Source organism: Ambystoma mexicanum, chromosome 6q (genome assembly GCF_040938575.1).
Source record: "Ambystoma mexicanum isolate Mex_15411 chromosome 6q, UKY_AmexF1_1, whole genome shotgun sequence".
Taxonomy (NCBI): Eukaryota; Metazoa; Chordata; class Amphibia; order Caudata; family Ambystomatidae; genus Ambystoma; species Ambystoma mexicanum.
In genome coordinates, this window is record NC_090937.1 from 1376810346 (window position 1) to 1376830840 (window position 20495).

A 20495-nucleotide genomic window follows, 5' to 3' on the forward strand; every position below is an offset into this window, starting at 1 on the left:
AGCATGCCAGTCTCTCAGCTCCCTGCATCAATTCACCAGTAGAACCTCAGGTTAGAAGCAAAAACAGCAAGAGGTTCCACAGACAATGCTGGGAACTCCATGTAGAATGTTGCTCACAGAGTTCCACAGCCCAGGGGGATCTGGGGAAAAAGGAGGGAGCTGGAGAGAGGGAGGAGAGAGAGAGAGAGATAAGAAAACACCAAACAAAAAAAAACACACAGTGAGCTAAGCACTAGTCCCTGATATGTATGCACAGTGTGGCAGGTTTGTATCCAGGCAGTGTCAACTCAGCCTTTCTTCCTTCCAAGGTCAATAAATTGAGTACCACTCTGTGGGATAATAATGTCTTCTGTTCTTTCAGCACTCTGAGACCTATGGGTGTGTAGAACTATATAAGAAAAACATTATTATTATTCTATTACTTTTTCCCTGCGGGATGAGAAAATACATGAATGGGTTTTCTAGAGAAGCAAAGATATTTGTTTCCTGAGGGAACACAACATCAGTGACTGAGTACAAAGAAAATGTATGTGTTTTCCCTGAGGGGACAACAAAGTATTAACTGGGGTCAGAGGATGAAAACGTTTCTTTTCTTGAATTTGAATAAATCAGTTACTGGGTTCAGAGAGACTTATGTGTCCTTGTCCCGAGTGAGTATATTATCACTGATTGGGTACAGAGAGATACCTATCTTTTCCCAGAGAGAGCAGAAAACCAGTGACTGAATGAGTACATCAGTAACTGGGTTTAGAGGGCAACACGTCTTTTTACAGAGATAACAGAAAATCAGAGTCACAAAATATGGGGCCCTCCTCAACAAAGAACGGGGTACGCCACACGCATGCGCAATGACCATGATGATTATGCTTCTGCAGGAGCACGCACTGCACTAGGTAAAAGATGCAAGTATGTTTTTAAATCAATGAGAAACATGTTCATGTTGGCAGTGCCAATATATGCCAGTATCTCCAGGTAAGAACACACTCCTGTTGGCTTTGCTCTTAAGGCCAGTAATAATCTCATGCCACAAGATAAAAACATGTTATCGCTGGCGGGACAAATACTTCCTCCCTCACCACTTTTCATGTCAAGCCTCAGTAAGAAAACAATGTCCTTGCTGCCTGCACAAATACTCCCACCATGTAAGTGTATTCATCATGTTGACTTTGACACTAATTCCTCTCCCACCCCCCATGTCATAAGCCAGGCCTTGCCCTTAATGCAATTTAATTTCAAGTCATAGAAACAACTTTTCCGGGTTGCCTGCCATATTGAAACACCCCAACCCTTCTCTATGTAATAAACTCATCAAGACAGCGTTGCCCAAAAATGCCAGTCACTCACTCACACAACTTCTCTCATTCAATCATTAACAGTGACTGCACCTTGAACATTCACACTGCATTCTCATTCACACGACACGCGCACTCGCATGAAAAACCGCTTTTTAATTAGTGAAGCCCTACTTATCCTCTAGTTGAATTAACACAAAAGAGGGGTTGTTATGAATACATGAAGCATGTCAATGTCATTCTTTCATAGCGCCCCTGCATGGTCCTACCGAATTGCTCACCCTCTCAAGCCTGTTTCCTGCCGTGCAAATCGATGTCTCATTCTCCCTTTCTCACTATGCTTCTCTCGCGGGATCTTTCACTTTCTCTCCCTGTCTCTCTGCCACTCTCTTTGTCTTGTGCTCTGGTTCTGTCATGGTCTGTACCTGTGTAATTTCTATTGATCTCACTCTCTCTTTCTGTGTCTCCGAGACACTATGTTGCTCTCAGTCTTGACCTGTTTCTGCCTCCTTGTGTCAGCATCTCAGTTTCTCTTGGTCTGAACTCCACTTCCATGTATCTTTTTCATTCTCTCACTGTTTGTCTTGCTTTCTCTCTCTCCCTCTCCCTCTCTCTCATTGAATCTCTCACTGTGTCTGGCTGTAGCCCGTTTCACTCAGCCTCATTTCCTCTGCTTAACTCTCTCTCTGCCTCGCCGTTACCCATACATACACAGCTCCATTCATCGTCAACTCACTCATGTACGTGCTTACATAGATACACCTTTACATGCAAACATACATGTATACAATCATACATACACACGTTCAACATCCTTACGTGCACGCACAATGCACAAATACAAACAAGGCTTTTCTCTTACTTGGTTCCTGCTGAGATCCGGACTTGATGCTCCTCTCCCGGCCTCTGGTGCCCATGCTGCATGCACACAGGAACCAGGAGGCAGGGAGAGTTTCCTAGTTCCTGACATGCGCATGGGGAGTTAGAGACAGAGCACCTTAATTTCATGCAGCGAGCATAGCACAACTGCAGCGCAACCCTCTGAGCCATGACTTTAATAAGGAAAACATTTCTTTCTAAAGTGAGGCTGAGGAGACCCCCGCGTCTCAGGACATTGAGTTGCAGGAGCACCCTGCACCACAGGGACTGCGTGGGTTCCCGCTTTGTCTGTGTGTCTGAGTATAGAGACGCACACATTTTTTCCTGATGGATTAGAAAGCCGGTGATTAAGTTTAGAGCGTGGCACTCTTTTTCCACAGGGAGCTGAAGCCATTTATCGGGTTCTCTGTAACGCTCACCTGATTCCCGCAGAGGCGCCGGTCTTGACTGGGTGAATACCGTATCTTCAAAGGTGATGTGTAACACACGGTTGGCTCTTTGGGCTGGACCTCTGTGCACTGTATGTCTCACTCGAAGAGTGAGATGTCTGCAGATAGAAAATATGGGATTAATGAACTGGGGTTATTGGGTGCCTCTCTCCTCTTCACTTTCTCTTCTCCTGTAGAACCCCAAAGGTTAACGCCCTCACCTTAGGTAAGTGAACGCCGAGCTCTCCATCTGCCTCGGGGCAGGGTGCCGTAACCAGTTTCTTCGCTGGATAAGGGTGCAGGCCTCTTGACCTCAGAGGACTGCTGTCCGTCGTTAACTGCACGAACTGTAAGTTCTGGGCACTTCAAATGTCTTAAAAGTCTTTTGTAATGATATCTCTTGTTTTGCAGGGTTCCGGCGATGGCGGATGGCGGGCTGATGAGAGTTGAGGATCGAACCCGCGTGAGAAATAGAAGCGCCTGGAAGCACGTAAGTAAGCGCTTGTAGCCTGCTTCACGATGCGCACTAACTGTCCCTTTTATCTTGCAGGTACAAGTTCGGAGCTTTAGAGAAGCTGAAGGGTGCTGGAATACCCACTGGATTCAGCGTGGGAAGGAGTAATGGCACGTGAGTAATAAAGTTGCCCAATGTCTTTAAACGCACCTTCTTTTGTCTTTCAGATGCGGGATGCAGCGCCGAAGGCCTCCGGAGCGTGCGAAGAGCTGGTAAGCTTTTGTCTTTCAGATGCCGGAATGCAGTGCGAAGACCTCCGGAGCATGCGAAGAGTAGGTAAGCCTTTGTCTTTCAGATGCCGGAATGCAGCGCGAGGCGTTGGTGACAGCCGATGGACCAGGTAAGAGATGCGCTGCCACTGAAGACCGTAGTGCTAACCTGTTCTTTCTTTGTCTTTACAGGTGCTGCTGAAGACTGGATTCCAGGATGGTAAGCCTTTGTTCCCTTAAGCCCAGGATCAGAAGCAGAAGACCCAATGAGCGTTCTGCTGCAGAGAATGCAGAATAACGCAAAGCACGATTCATCCATCGGGTGTGGTTTAAATAGCCTCCTGTAGTGCTTAGGTATCTCCTTCCACAGCCACGCCTAGGTAAGAAAAGAGTTCCTGCTTTCCAGAAGAGTTCCAGTGTTCTGAACCTAGGGAGTGGCTCCTGCCCCACCCAACAGGAAAAGTAGTCCCAAACAGAAGAGGATCAGGGGTTCAACTGGCAGGTAAGTAAGCAGCATGGTCTGCTGCAGGTAAGTCCACCCAAGCATTATGAGCCCGGCGCTTCCAGCGCTGGGACTGGGCATCTTTATGAGCCTGGTGTCAATGGCGCCAGGACAGGGTCCAAAAGGTCCCAATTGGGACTGGCTGGCACTCGGAACCGGGGTTATGGGTCTGCTTCCAAGGGAGTCGGGCAAGTCCTGATCTTTTGGAAGCAGAGATCATGACAGCACCCCCCCTCAAGGCCCCTCCCAAACCGGGCTTCTCTGGGGGTTTGGGCTTGTTAGGAAATGTTCGATGAAATCTTTTGATTAGACGAGGCGCGTGGACATATTCTGCAGGTTCCCAGGATCTTTCTTGGGGACCGTAGCCTTTCCAGTCAATCAGGTAAAATAGTTTAGATTTGGAGATCTTGGAATCCAGGATGCTTTTGACTTCAAACTCGAGTTCTCCATCAACTAGAATAGGTTTTGGAGATGTAGTTAGTCCGGTTTGAGGTTGCACGGGTTTTAATAGAGAGACGTGGAAGACCGGATGTATCTTCATGTGAGGGGGCAAGTCCAACTTGACCGCTACTGGATTTACTATGGTAGTGATAGAATAGGGACCAAGGTATCTTGGGTTGAATGTGCGTGGTCCTTTTAGAGGTAGATATTTGGTGGATAACCAGACTTGATCTCCTACTTGATATTGGGGGGCTTCCTTCCGATGTTGGTCTGCTCCTTTCTTGTATTGTTCTTTAGCCCTTTGAAGGTGAGAAACGGCTTCCTTAAAGGCTTGTGTGATTGTAGAATGCAGGTGGTCTACTGCTGGTGTTCCAAGATCTTGGAGTGGATCCAACTCCGAGGTTCCAGGGTGACTACCGTATAAAAGAAAAAACGGGGTCTTCCCAGTTCCCGACTGGACAGAGTTATTGTAGGCATATTCGGCTATCCAAAGGATATCTTTCCAAGTTTTTTCAGTTTGTTGTAGCATGCAGCGCAAATACTGTTCCAGAGTTTGATTGGTCCTCTCGGTTTGTCCGTCGGTTTGAGGGTGGTGGCTGGTCGAAAGTCTCACATCAATTTGAGCCGACCGACAGCAACTTCGCCAAAAATGAGAAATAAATTGACTACCTCGATCCGAAATTAGAACTGAAGGAAAACCGTGCAGTCGGACGATGTTTTCGAGAAATTCTCGGGCCAGAGTTGCTGCTGTTGGTAAGCCTTTGAGTGGAATAAAATGCGCCATCTTGGAGAATAGGTCCACGATTACTAGGATCGTATTGTATCCGGAGCATGGAGGTAGATCGGTGATGAAGTCCATAGAAAGCGTATGCCAAGGGTGAGGCGGGATGTCAATAGGGCGTAAGAGGCCGGCTGGTTTTTCCTTTTGACTCTTGTTTTGGGCGCATACTCCACAGGACATTATAAAGTCTCTGATATCTTTTTTCCAAGATGGCCACCAGAAGTAGTGCTTGATCTTTTCCGAGGTCTTGGTCATACCGGGATGTCCATCCATTAAAGAATCGTGATAACAAGAGATTAGCTTTTTCTGTAAATCTGTGCTGGGCAGGTATAACCGTTCTTGGAAATATAATAGGTTGTCCTTCACCGTAAAGTCCTTTCCCTGCAGATGCCAATTCTGTATGTCTGCTGGAGTTACCAGTAGCCTGGCTTTATCCTTAACTTCCTCTATGGATTGTGTGGTGATTACACCTAGAATTCTTTGTTTGGGAATGATAGGTACAGGTTTAGGATTGATTAAATGTTCTTCCACTCCCATCCGAGAAAGGGCATCAGCTTTACCGTTTTTTGTACCAGGTCGATAGGTAATTATGTAGTCAAACTCGGCAAAGAATAGTGCCCAACGGAGTTGCCTAGAGGATTGAGCTTTTGCGGTTTTCAAATATTGCAGGTTTCGGTGATCTGTAATCACAGTAACTGTGTGTCGGGCCCCCAGAAGATAATGCCGCCAAGCCTTCAAGGCGGACTTGATAGCTAGAAGTTCCTTATCAGTAATAGTGTAATTGATTTCAGGAGGCGAGAATTTGCGGGACCAAAATGCCACGGGATGCAACTGATTGGTTACTGGGTCCTTTTGTGATAGAACTGCCCCCATGGCAAGGCTCGAAGTATCAGTTTCAACGATGTAGGGGAGTTCTGGGCGAGGATGTTTTAAGATCGGTGCAGAGATAAATCTAGTCTTCAAATTCTGGAAAGCTTGTTCCGCCTCGGTAGACCATTCAAAACGTTTGTTTTTCTTTAACAAGGCGGTGATGGGCTGGACTATTCGAGAGAATTCGGGGATAAACCTGCGGTAAAAGTTAGCGAAGCCTAACATGCTTTGAACACCTTTTACGGAGGATGGTGATGGCCATTTGAGAATTGCATCGACCTTCTTTGAATCCATACGCACTCCGCTAGGTGATAATATGAATCCCAAGAATTCAACTTCAGTCACGTTGAAAACACATTTTTCCAACTTAGCGAAAAGTTTGTGTTGACGCAATCTCTCGAGGACCATTTTCACGTGTTTCCAATGTTCAGTTTCCGATGAAGAATAAACGAGGATGTCGTCAATGTAAACAACAACACACACATCTATGAGCTCTCTGAGGACATGGTTCATAAAATATTGAAAGGCGGCCGGGGCATTGCAAAGTCCGAAGGGCATGACCTGATATTCAAATAGCCCATACTTGGTGCGGAAGGCCGTCTTCCATTCATCGCCCTCTTTTACTCGTACCAAGTGGTAAGCTCCTCTAAGATCCAGCTTTGTATATATGCATGCTTTTCTGACTTGGTCCAGGAGTTCAGGGATCAAAGGTAACGGATATCTATTCTTAACGGTGATCTGGTTCAGGGCACGATAATCTATACAAGTTCTAAGGTCCCCTTCTTTTTTTGGAACGAAGAACAAAGCTGAGGAAGCAGGGGACTTGGAAGGACGAATAAACCCATTTGCTAGGTATTGATCCAGGTATTGTCGGAGGTGAAGATTCTCAGGCTCGGTGAGGGCATAAATTCTACTACAAGGAGGAGTAGATCCAGGTATCAGGTCTATCTGGCAGTCATAAGACCTATGAGGAGGTAGAGAGTTAGCCTGATCCTTCCGGAAAACATCTTGGAATTCTAGGTATTCAGGAGGTAACTGGGGAGCCTCCGAGGAAATTGCTGCCAGTGCAACACCAGGTCGAGGGTGACAAGTAGAGACACATTCTGGAAACTGAACCGTTCTTGCTCGCCAATCGATCTGAGGATTGTGCTTCTCTAAACAAGGAATTCCTAGAATAATCTGGAACTGAGGGGCCTTGATCACATCGAACACGATCTTCTCATGGTGTCCATCTTGACTTACTAGCGTCACTTCTTGGGTGGTATGCGTTACTGGTCCGGAGGCTATCTCCGTACCATCCACCGTAGTAATGACGTCCTTTACAGCCTTTGGACAAAGAGTCAGATTCATCCTCAAAACCATTTCATGATCCACATAATTGCCGATGGCACCGCTGTCGACGTAAGCTTCAATCACATGTAATCGATCCGGATGTTCAGGGCTAATGAGGACCATAGGTATCACGAAATGCGAGGTCACGGAACTGGTTTTAATGCTCGGCAAGAGGACCTCTATTCTTGTCGGGCGAGGTCGTTTCCCTGCTCAGAGTTTGTGACCCTGGTAACTGCAGCTCCTACTGCCTTCTTGGCTTGTTTCACCGGACAGTCTCGAAGAAAGTGTCCCGAGTTTCCGCAATAGAGGCATAATTGCAGCTGTTTTCTCCTTTCCCGCTCCTTTTGTGTTAGTGGTCCTTTCAGGCCCCCTATTTGCATGGGTTCCCCGGAGTCTACTCCTTTGGTAGGAGTTGGTGGTTTGGAAAATACTCGAGCATCAAACTTGGAACGATCGGCCTACCTGTTCTGCAGTCTATGGTCAGTTTGAACGACTAAGTCAATATAGTCCGAACAATCTTGCGGGGGATTCACTACTTGGGCTAACACATCTTTGAGCTCTCCACGCAGACCTCTATAAAACAGCGTAATCCTTTTGTTCTCAGGCCATCGAGTTTCCACTATCAGTCTGTTGAAAGACGCAATATAAGCCAAAAGGTCTTGATTACCCTGTCGCAATGAAAGGAGCTCATTGTCCAAGGCCTGCCCCTGTGAATGTCTTGCAAACAGTTTTTCCATACTGAGCTGAAAAGCTTGAAAATCATGGAGAACCGGATCATCTTGGTTAACTAGAGGGATCGACCAGTCTGCCGCATTGCCACTAAGGTACGAAAGCACGAAAGCTACCTTAGCTTGATCAGTTGGAAAGGCTGCTGGCCGGCATAAGAAGTGCAACCGGCACTGATTAATAAATACTGCAAACCTCTTTCGGTCACCAGAAAATCGTTTGGGCGGAGCCAGAGGTACATTCCCAGGTAGGTTGATCTGCACTGGGTTCGTAGAGGATGTTGAAGGAAGATTTGCCCCTGATGCGGGTAACGGAGTTTGTCCGGCTTGTGACTGTAGCAATTGTCTAGCGAGATTGTCTGTTCGCTCCTTGGAAATAATCAGTTCCCTTCTTAGAGCATTTGTTTCCTGACGGGCTGCATGCACTTCTGCACTTAGTTCCCCAAGTAACTGGGCTAGCTGGTCGGTATCCGAGGTTTCCATAGCGCCTGGGTGGGAGTTTTGCGGTAGGCTTTGCGGTAGGCTCACCTGATTCCCGCAGAGGCGCCGGTCTTGACTGGGTGAATGCCGTATCTTCAATGGTGATGTGTAACACACGGTTGGCTCTTTGGGCTGGACCTCTGTGCACTGTATGTCTGACTCGAAGAGTAAGATGTCTGCAGATAGAAAATATGGGATTAATGAACTGGGGTTATTGGGTGCCTCTCTCCTCTTCCCTTTCTCTTCTCCTGTAGAACCCCAAAGGTTAACGCCCTCACCTTAGGTAAGTGAACGCCGAGCTCTCCATCTGCCTCGGGGCAGGGTGCCGTAACCAGTTTCTTCGCTGGATAAGGGTGCAGGCCTCTTGACCTCAGAGGACTGCTGTCCATCGTTAACTGCACGAACGGTAAGTTCTGGGCACTTCAAATGTCTTAAAAGTCTTTTGTAATGATATCTCTTGTTGTGCAGGGTTCCGGCGATGGCGGATGGCGGGCTGATGAGAGTTGAGGATCGAACCCGCGTGAGGAATAGAAGCGCCTGGAAGCACGTAAGTAAGCGCTTGTAGCCTGCTTCACGATGCGCACTAACTGTCCCTTTTATCTTGCAGGTACAAGTTCGGAGCTTTAGAGAAGCTGAAGGGTGCTGGAATACCCACTGGATTCGCCGTGGGAAGGAGTAATGGCACGTGAGTAATAAAGTTGCCCAATGTCTTTAAACGCACCTTCTTTTGTCTTTCAGATGCGGGATGCAGCGCCGAAGGCCTCCGGAGCGTGCGAAGAGCTGGTAAGCTTTTGTCTTTCAGATGCCGGAATGCAGTGCGAAGACCTCCGGAGCATGCGAAGAGTAGGTAAGCCTTTGTCTTTCAGATGCCGGAATGCAGCGCAAGGCGTTGGTGACAGCCGATGGACCAGGTAAGAGATGCGCTGCCACTGAAGACCGTAGTGCTAACCTGTTCTTTCTTTGTCTTTACAGGTGCTGCTGAAGACTGGATTCCAGGATGGTAAGCCTTTGTTCCCTTAGGCCCAGGATCAGAAGCAGAAGACACGATGAGCGTTCTGCCGCAGAGAATGCAGAATAACGCAAAGCAAGATTCATCCATCGGGTGTGGTTTAAATAGCCTCCTGTAGTGCTTAGGTGTCTCCTTCCACAGCCACGCCTAGGTAAGAAAAGAGTTCCGACTTTCCAGAAGAGTTCCAGTGTTCTGAACCTAGGGAGTGGCTCCTGCCCCACCCAACAGGAAAAGTAGTCCCAAACAGAAGAGGATCAGGGGTTCAACTGGCAGGTAAGTAAGCAGCATGGTCTGCTGCAGGTAAGTCCACCCAAGCATTATGAGCCCGGCGCTTCCAGCGCTGGGACTGGGCATCTTTATGAGCCTGGTGCCACTGGCGCCAGGACAGGGTCCAAAAGGTCCCAATTGGGACTGGCTGGCACTCGGAACCGGGGTTATGGGTCTGCTTCCAAGGGAGTCGGGCAAGTCCTGATCTTTTGGAAGCAGAGATCATGACATTCTCAGAGAGATGTGTGTATTTTTCAGAGGGAGTAGGACATATATGACTGTGTGGCAAGTATATCTTTTTTACTTCTGGGAGGAGATCATCAGTGACAGGGATCAGAGAGCGACAAACACTGCTGTCATAAGGGGCCAGAAAAGTAGTGGCTGGAATCAAAATGAGCTATTAAAGGAAAGACCTATACATAACATCAACATACTTTAATGTGACAGGTATACAAAATATACAGCATTATAATCTGGTACATATTACGTTTGTACAGCAACAAATCATTTTTCAAGAAATGACAAATCATCTTAGGTTGCAAAATAGCCAATTTGTTGGCATTTATTGAAAAATTTCCATATTCAAAGTGAAGAGTTTGATGAATCCAGATCGCTGGATCTGTACCATGGAAAAATTGCCAGGTACTTACACAGACATGCTGCAAAATTGGGTTTTCTCCATGTCTAAGGATTGACCTTAATGAAAATCCTAGTAGTTATTGAACCTAAGACACTATATATCTTTTTGTTTTTAGCCAGTGAAGTTTATGGCATTTCTACTGAATCCTAAAGAACATATGCCTTCCCTTACTTCTCAGCCCCTGTGGAATGTCCTGTATTTGTGTTACATCAGAAGGACAGAAACATGTTGGGCTACATCTGAACATAGATTGTTGTATTAATAGTTAACTGTGTTGTTGTACCAAGAATATCTGCTTCAGTGACTTTCTTGGGCTACGCATGACTACTGTTTTGAAATGAAAGTGCCTTTTTGCTGTACGGACATAATATGTATCAGATTTTAATGCTGTATATTTTATATATCTGCTACATCATTTTGATATTATTGTTGACCCATATTGAACAATTGTGTTCTATGATTCACAATAGTGATAGTCTGCAGGTCTACTGACTTGGTGCTTCCTTCTCAGAAGCATTTAATAATGGCACAATCCCATAGGAAAATGTTCCGTGAATCAGACTATGTATATATATCACATACGTCCTGGGTACACCGTTTTGATATTGTTGAATTCAAAATGATGTACTTGTTTTTGTCCTAAAGTGAGCATAAGTTCAGTGACTGGGTTAAAAGAGGGGCACACCATTTCTTTCCTGAAAGAGCAGAGGATCAGTGACTGGGTTCAGAGTGCAACCCACTTTGATTCCTGTTAGTGCAGACAATCATTGACTGGGTTCAGAGAGGGGTTTTTGGAGGAGCTAAAGCAGGCCTTTTAGAAATGCGAACGTCACCTTATTTACAGAGGAGACCTGCACATTTCAGCGGGCCCTTTGAATGTATTAGTGTAGGGGTGTGCACGCCTAGCTCCCAGCAGTCACTGGGCTGCTCGGGGCTCATGTTTCATTTCAGAAACAGAAAAATAATGTCTTCTCCTGTTTGAAGGACTTAATGCAACAGGAACAACATTGGTTCATTCCGCATTTACATAAATCTGCCATAAATGACTCCCTCACGCACTTTTCCAAACAGGTACTTCGGAATGGGTTTGTTTTCTGCGCCTATGAAATTCACCACCATGCCTTGCGCAAGCGTGCACAGGAGGGGAGACGTGGCATTTGAATGTGTGCATCGATGATGTGCACAGTCACATACCCTATGCGGACTGGGAGACCCTGTTTTCCCTCCTCAAGTGAACGGATGCGCTAGCCCCAAGCGTGCATCCTAGCTTGCTTTTGGTTATGCATCTAAAGGCAATTACGTGCTGGGTTGATGCTCAGCAAACATGACTCAGCCTTAACATACAAAATCTGTAGCAGAAATGATGCATACATGTATCAATGTGCGAAGTTGACAAGTGTGCACTTGACAAGCGTTTAAAGGTACACGTAACTTGCATACGTTGGTAAGAATCTTTTGTCTTCCTCGGAATCGTTGTGCTACCGCTTACCTTGTATTCTGCAAAAGAAACAAACAAAACATGTTTTTAGGTATGGGCACGTACATTAACAGCAGGGTGACAAGCATGTAGTGGAATACTTGCAACATATGATTGAAAATAAACCCTGAGGTTTGTTTCATTTAGATTGCAACAGTAGAGAAACATCCTCAAACTCTAAAATCCATAATATGGTTGCCCTTCTTTCGCAAGATGTTTTTTTTCCCCTTCTAATAAAAAGCATACCTCCCCCCAGAACGGACGAGTATTTTAAGAAACACCCCATGGCGCGTGGCTGGGTGTGCACGATGCCCTTGCCCTGATAATAGGCATACTCTCCTAAGATACTGATGACTCGACGTCTTGCCTGGAATGCTGTTCACCGCAGAGAGCAGCAGAAACCCTGTTGGCTCGGTCGCTGTGCTGTCTGCCCATGATGTGGGCTGAGCAAGAATGTTGGTCTCAGCCCAGGAAGAAGTCAATAAAGGGCAAGGACTGGGTACAGCTGTGAAACATCCTGGGAAAAGGTGAGGTTACCCGGTGTGAATGTGTAGCGCCAGTGAGCATGCATGGTTCAGGACATCTTTAGGTAACGCCGGGGTTCCCTGATGCTGATGAAAACGTTGTCTTTCTGAAGAGCCTTTTGCAAAAGCACATTTTCAAAGAAACTGAAACCCATTCATAAAGGCTGTTCTCTTCCATAAAATAAGTCCATGGAATCCCCACCCCACCCCACCCCACCACCACCCCACCTTTGAGTCTGGATTACAGTTCAAGAGGGGTTTAGAGCTGTGGCAGTGGCTGCTTCAAGAACCCTTGCACGTGCATTATATCAAATAACACAGGTCTACCGCAAGGAAGGCACAGAAGCGAAGCAAGGAAAACAAACAAGATTTAACTCTTCACATGCCCGTAGAAGTGCAGCCAAGAAAGAGGTCCTGGATGTCCCCTGAAATGGTACAAAAGAGAGCGGACCATAAAAGCTTCAGCAAGACATGAAAGTCAGACTATAGCTACTTGCTTCCCAATTTTAATGTGGATGAGGCGGAGTTAATAAACATTGGGCCTCATTACGAGTCCGGCGGTAACCGCAGCGGTAAAACCGCCTGGTTACCGCCGGACTCGTATTACCATTCCACCTCCGTGACTCCCGGAATTACGGGGGCATTACAGCCCTGTTGTCCTGGGAAAACCGGTCCCGTACGACTCAATGGGAATGGGGAAGTGGAAACACTGGCACCATCTTGTGATGGTGCTGGTGTTTCCACGTCCGCCGGCAGGCGGGAGGTGTTCAACCCGCCAGGTCAGACCTGGCAGGAAGATCACCTCCCGCCTGCAGGACTCGGGATCGGGCGGTCCGGAATTAACAGTGGCAGCGGGTTTACCGCCACTGTTAATTCCGGACCGCCCGACCTGTAATAAGGCCCATTGTATTATAGTATTCTGACTATCACTAGCACCTGATGACGGATTCCTCCCACTTTCTAGCACTGTAATAATCAGTGTTACGGCATAATAAAATAGTGCCGGGGCTACACCCTTGCCTTGGAAACAGGACACTGCAGTACGGTCCTGCACTTAGAGGTTAGACTCTGGCATAAAGTGCGATATTAGAACCTCCATTTTTGAAAAGCACTAAATGTATAGCCCATGGTCCAGTGAAGAAAGGAGGCGGCAGCACCACCTGGATTCAAACTTGTAACTTACCCCGCTCAATCTGGATTCAGACCCCTTCTAGGAACAGAATCCTCTCCTGTTGATTTGGGATGACTTAAAAAGAACAGCAGACTCACAAGGCTGTGCTGCACTCATCCTCCTTGACCTATATCGGCTGCCTTTGACACCACTGACCAAAACATACTCAGACTCCACTCCCTAGGCATTAAAGACTCCACTATAATATGGATCTCCTCCTTCCTTTCCAACTGCTCTGAAATGATGCTCCTTCCCCCTTTCTCCACCTCCTTCCATCCTGTTCCCAAGGGAGTTCCACGGGGTGCCTCCTTATCCCATCTCATCTTCAATCTCTTAAACCTTACTTGCTATAACTATGCAGATGACACCCAGATCATTTTTAAGATCCCCAAATCTCTGGTCTCCCATGCCAACCTCGCCTCACTGAAATCAACCTCTGCTTAACGACCAACCACCTCCTCCTCAACCCCGGTAAAATGAAATCCTAATGTGTGGTAAAACACATCCCTCCTTCCCCAACCGACCCCGTGGCCATACTCCCGAGAACCCACCCGCGGCATCTACTTCTGTAAAGAATCTCGGATGCACGCTGGACTCAGACTTATCACTCTCTCACCACATCAACACTGTGTCCAGAACCTGCCATTTCTACCTAGTCATCCTCAGGTGAATGTTCCCCTACCTCTCCTATCCACATTGCGTCTCTGCAATCCTTGCCATCATCCTCTCCTGCTTAGACTACTCTCTATCTGGGTGCCCCAAGCATCCCAACTCAGGAAACTGCAACAAATCCAAAACTCCTTAGCCAGACTCCTCCTGGTCCTCTAACCGAGAGAACACATCACCCCAGTCCTTGGAGTACTACACTGGCTACCTACCAGTTGATGGGCATCCTTTATGGCCATGTGCCTTACACACAGAGCCATCCAGTCCAATGGCAGATAATTCCTCCAGGACAAGCTCACACACTACCAACCCACCAGACACCTTAGATCTGGTTCTGTAGTCCTCCCCGTGATCCCCACATACAATTCCACCAGAGTGGGAGGATCTGCCTTTTTTGTTCAAGCCCCCTTTATCTGGAACTCCCTCCCATTACACATCCACTGCAATGAAGACTACCTCTCCTTCAGGAAGGCCCTCAAAACCTGGTTATTCCCTGTGGCAACCTGAAGTTCCCCACCCCCTCACCTACTCTTTCTTCAAGGCACCATAGGCCTCTGCAACAATTTTGTTCATTTCTAGAAAATCTACATATGCAAGTTAAAGTACTACTCCCAGAATTGTTGGGACGACTCGATTTCACCCAGCAACACCAAAGCAAAGCGTGGAGTGAAACATCAATGTATGTAGTCAAACACCACTAGGTGGACACCAGACGCAGGCACGGAAACCAATACACACATATCCACATCCATACTCCGCTCTAATACTCAAAGCACAACAGATATCAGATTGCAGCTACGACCTAGGATACATTTCAGTCTAGCTGGACACATAACAAATCTCTGGCACTAGAATGCACCTTCGACCTACGACATATTTGGAGACTGGCGTTTGAAGAAGGAAAAGCAATTCCAAGGAGCCCTTGAGAGTGATGGAAGAGAATTTGTGCAGTTATGTTGTAGTCTAGGATTAGGTAGCGGTAGGGAATCAGATCAAATTTTTAAGGTGATTGGGGACATCTGATTTTTAAGGAGGCCACACCAAAACAGGAGAAGGCAGTAGCAGTGACAATAACACATGTATTTTGTTGGCAGGGGGGAGAACAAAAGCAGTGTTGGGCACAAGGTAATCCTGTAGGTATGTGAATGTCCTAAGAAGTGTAAGGCAAACATCATTTTTGTAAAGAAAGGTGTACACCAAAGCAGTATTAACCACACATGAATTTTGCAGGTGGCGGACTACGCAAATGTAGGCATAGGTGCACATGAATTTTGTAGGCAGGGGAGTAGGTCAAATCAGTCTTAGGCACATATGACTTGGCAGGTGGAACAGTATGCCAAGGCAGTCTTAGGAATGTGCACCTTTTGCATGTTGGGAATTATTCTAATGCAGCGATATGTATATGTGCATGTATGTTATGTTGTTGGGGGGAGGGTGGAGTATGCCAAAGTATTATTGAGGACATATGCATTTTTATATGTGGCAGCGAACGCACAAAGAGCATTATCACACATTTAGACTCAGCAGCACGCAAAGGCTATGTTGATGGTCTGCTTAATGTAGAAAGGAGGTGAATACAATAAACAGGAGTTTAGGGACAGGTAGCGAGTCGTGAAGGAATATTTCTGTTGTAGAATAGATGTATGGGGGAACCACTAATGGAATTCCTTCCCTCTCTTCAATCAATCAAAAGTGCCACACCAGTTTACCAGATTCGGACTAGCCCTGCCCGTGACAAATATCACACCACTATTATCCCTTACCTCTTTGCAATGGGTAACACAAGAATCAGGCCAGTGTGTAGAAAGAATACATATTTATTAATCAATAGGCAAAATCACCATCACACAATAATCTTCAGAAGGCACGCCACTCTGTGGCACAAAATCTTTCCTTCTGACAAAACTTAAAAAGCAACAAATTGAGCACCATTCACTTTTGGCAATACAAATTCAGAAAATATCTAAGACACAACAGGTGCAGTTTTCATTTTTTTTATCCCAAATTGCCCTAGGTCATATGTAAAGAGAAACCCAGGTCTGGAAAGACTTAAGGTGATTGGGACACTCACAAAATTCCCCTAAATATAGTCATAAACAATGCATGATGATTGAACATGAAATGACCATTTTATTTGGCATGGTATTTTGTAATTGGCTTCACTTAAATACACATAGCACTCCTCTGTTGGTTAAAAATTAAATTTGATATGTACAGAGCTCTTTATTTCTGACCTCCCTGAACACTCTTAATTTATAGCAATGTACTCACACAACCATTATTTAACAAAATACTTTTCTCAATATATTGAACCCTTTTCCTTTCCCACTATGCAGTGAAAAATGTCTCTTCAGTTCAGAGTCCTTTTCTACCCTCTATATAGAGACTGTGCTTTTAAATTAGTTATTTACATTTGCTTACCCTGGAAAACAACTTTATGCCCAGCACAAACCCAGAGGTTCAGTCATGATTTAACACCCCCTCTGCTTTGGTTCAGGGATTGTTAAATCATTCAGAATTTTGTTTTTTAAATGCACCCCTTCCATTTAGGGGATTTCTGTGGATGGCAAAAAGGTTAGTAGGTAATCCCCAATTACTTTAACATCTATATCATTATCCGTGTTGGGAGAGGGATCTGAGATTTCAAATTTCACTGAGCTTGTACCCACGTTCTTTGACTATGTGGGAGTTAATTAACTTATTAGTTAGTAAGAAAATACTACGGATCTACTCCTGGATACCCGACCCATGAATATCTACATAGGGTAAGACATTAATTCAAACAGAACCCCACCAATACTTTGTTCTGTTGGACAAGTTTACTCACTTAAAATTTCTCTGGGTTTATGCACTGGTGCATTTAGGAGGTAGTCAGCAGGTATTCCGGGTCATCTTACTGTAAGACCTGGTGATGGATGACATTCCAAATGCTCTTCTTCTTCTGCCTCTCCTGGCACCTCTAGATTTTAGTTCAGTTTTCTCCTGGTCTCATCGACCTCCCTCTGCCCCCCTTGCAATTTTGAATCTTCAGCAGTCTCTCTCTGATCTTCTCCTTCAGCTCAGTTCCCAGTGTCTAATCCTTTATTTTTCTTCTCATCTGATCTGATGTTCATCTCCAAGCAGAAGCATCTCCCTTTTCCACTGTGCGTCTCATTTTAAGATCTCAAAACCACACCCATAAAAATGCGTGTAATAAAATGTGCCAGCTTACTGGTTGATTATTCTGATTGGCCACCTCTAGCTTTACACTCTGGGCAAGGTCTATCCCCTTACCTCTGATTGGTTCCTTTAGTCACTGGGATCCATTTCTGGGAGTTATGGCACCACCAATTTGAAATGGCATTTCTGAACAACTTCAAATATGAAATTAAAATCTCAACATGACACTTTTCTTCAAATTACAGATAAGTGTCCCAAATTATTTATTATTGAATTGGTCTGATCATGCCGGTCGCAATGCACTGTGTCTCATGTCACATGTGGTTTCAGGTGCAAATTTCAGATCTTTGTGATGGCTTCAAAAAGGATAGAAATTAGAACATTGAGATTTTCTGGACAGGTATCTGATTCAATAAGATACCATATTCCCAAGTCTGCTATCTGTGATTCTTTCAGGGAAGCTGTAATCTCATTTTAACTAATAACTCTGGTTCTTGAGGCTGAACTTTGAGGGAAGTCCTATCAACAGATCAGTCTCTTCATAAGCCTTTCAGGAATATTTGAACCACGTCTGGAAGTGTCCTGGTTCCCAAGTTAATGGACAGTGCTTGAGCATCAATGAGGTGCTTAAAGCACTATTTTCTGGATTACTCACTTACCTATCTCCTGGCAAAGGTTGTATTTACTACATGTTCCTTCCTTCTAATAGTCTTCCCCTCCAGGAAGATGAAGTATTCCTGTGGCTCATAACCATGACCAGTGATGTCATTGGTGGAGATGACTTCCATCCCGCCTTTAACTGCACAAGGGACGCCTGAGCCTGCCTTGCCACCCTGTGCATGTATAGGCAAGGATCCAGGGGGCCCATTATTCTCCTTGTGAACCATCTGCTGGGGGACCATCTCCGGCTTTTCCACTGAGGCTCTTTAGTCTCCTTCAGCATCACCACCTCCTGCTCTCCTCTCTGCCTGTTGTACCCCTTTGTTTCAGCATCTGCCTCTCCCTGCCGCTGCTAGGGTGCCACATCATCCCCACCAACTACAAGGTCAATGTAACATTTGCATTCTGCAGTCACTCCGGAAAGGCCCTACAGCTACAACAGACAAATCTTGATTAGTAGCCACATTTTATTCCTGCATCTCACTAGCTCCTTCAATAAACGGGTCTGGGCCAAAATTTCTCCCCTCTAAAGGATATCCCTCTCCAACCTCCTTCTCAAATTCCCTGTTTTCATCCTCAATCTATTTCCCCCTTCTCAAGCACCACCTACAATTCCTAATGCTCCATAGCAACCACCTTCTGACACTACTCAACCACCATCTCAACCTATGGGTTTACTACCTCAACCTCTTTCTAGAGGTTGAGAAGTAGTCCAGTTCATCTTCTCCCGCTGTCACTCCATCCATATAAAAGTATATGTAGCCTAAGGTATCAATGTGCAGTTTCAAAAAAACGAAAGCAAGTCACAAGGACCAACAAAGAGATTCACGCAAGATTCACAAAATAGGAAAGAATTTTCAGGACACAGAAATAGTAGGGATGGTGACAGGCTGATGCACAATAAAAGAGGGCTTGTCTGGTTTCTGAAAATAGTTTTAAAAAACGCAGGAGAATTGTTAGGAATGGTGTTTTGATTTTAAATTATTTGGTGTGACTCAAGGTCAAAAAAGAGAGCAAGGGAAGAATAGGAACATTTTTGTTTATTTAAAGCATATTTTAAATGGTATTACGAGTGAAAAATGAATATTACAGACATGGCCTAAAATACACACATACAACAGATGTTTAACAGGATTAAGGAACACCAGAAATGCCACAAACAACTACAAAAAGACAAAAGAGAGTCAAATAAGGGTCAACAAACACCACAAACAACTGTCTAACTCTTCAAAAATCATCCTCAATTTACCAAAAGCACCTCAAACCTCTTCCAATTTGTGAAGCTGTCCTGTCCACTCCTAGCACAACAGCAAACCAAAAACCAAAAAGGAAACAAAATGCAAGCCAGGCCTCATAAAGGCCATCCCACCTTCTATAGAATAGCTCAGGATCTCTAATTGGCTGGTTAAATTCACATCTCTAGTCACAAATACCCCGATAGGATGGCAGGACTCAAGAGTCATTCTTAGTAAACCATATGAGAATCCCTCTAGGTAGGTGGAACCCACCAGGAACTGCTTGGTCTTCCTGCGTGGCACATTTTTGGAGTTCAAGCACCAAAGTTTTTCCTGTTGTGAAGATCCTGCATGCCACACTAGATGGGCATATTTCATGGTGTTAAGGAGGGCTGCTTTGTTAGACAGTCTTAAAGACATATTGGACTATGAAAGAAAGCCACTGAAAGGAGGTACGCAACAAATCTTTTGCAATCAACAGTTGTATTTTCAATAGTTAATTGATTAAGTAGACAACTAATGTGACTTAGCATCTGAATCAGCAGGTTAGGAGCACTAGCTCTGATTATTCTACTTTAGTTAGGTAATCCTAACACTATTCAGAGGAATCCAAACATCTTCATTTTCTCGTAATTTCTGTGCTCACTAATTTAGCACGAGGATAACGTACAACAACAACCACAGTGAAGATACAATATAGAGCAAAGCAAGGATTTGAATTGAGCTTTCCTTGGGAGGAATGGTTAGTTTTTTCACAGAACTCAAGTGAACAGTTGATTAAAAATGTATAAAACCATTGGATAGCTTGGTGCACTGTTTCACTGGAGTAATTATGTTAGCTGCTTAATTACAATCAATAATAAGCATTGGCAAAGCCAACAGTTTTGGCTTTTGTGTAGTCATGGGATAGGCATTTGCCAGGCGCTGCCATAAATAAACATAAATAAATAGCCTATACCTGGGTATGCCTGAACGGCTTCTAAAAAAACTATACCGCATACAAAATGCGGCAGCAAGACTGCGTCTCAAACTACCTTGAAGTGTCAGGATTAGTCAGGCGAGTACAAAGGCAGCCAATATGGCAAGGGAAATGTGCACCCAGGAACTACGACTCAGGTATGCTAGAACCCAGGAGTGCAAATAGAGTGTGACATCAAAACCAATATATGAAAAGGGATGTGGGGTAAGCACCTGACCGCGAGGAAAGTCGGCAAGTGCCTTACCCCCAATTGCT

The 20495-nt window shown here is 45.3% G+C and overlaps 1 protein-coding gene across 1 annotated transcript in view; it reads right to left on the minus strand.

Moving 5' to 3' along the window:
- The window catches only part of ABLIM2 (actin binding LIM protein family member 2), a 1607463-nt gene that overhangs the window by 219813 nt on the left and 1367155 nt on the right, over positions 1-20495 (minus strand). The window contains exon 18 of the mRNA XM_069632024.1: positions 11859-11866. Coding sequence (XP_069488125.1) covers positions 11859-11866 — 8 coding nt within the window. The remainder of the gene's footprint in view (positions 1-11858; positions 11867-20495) is intronic.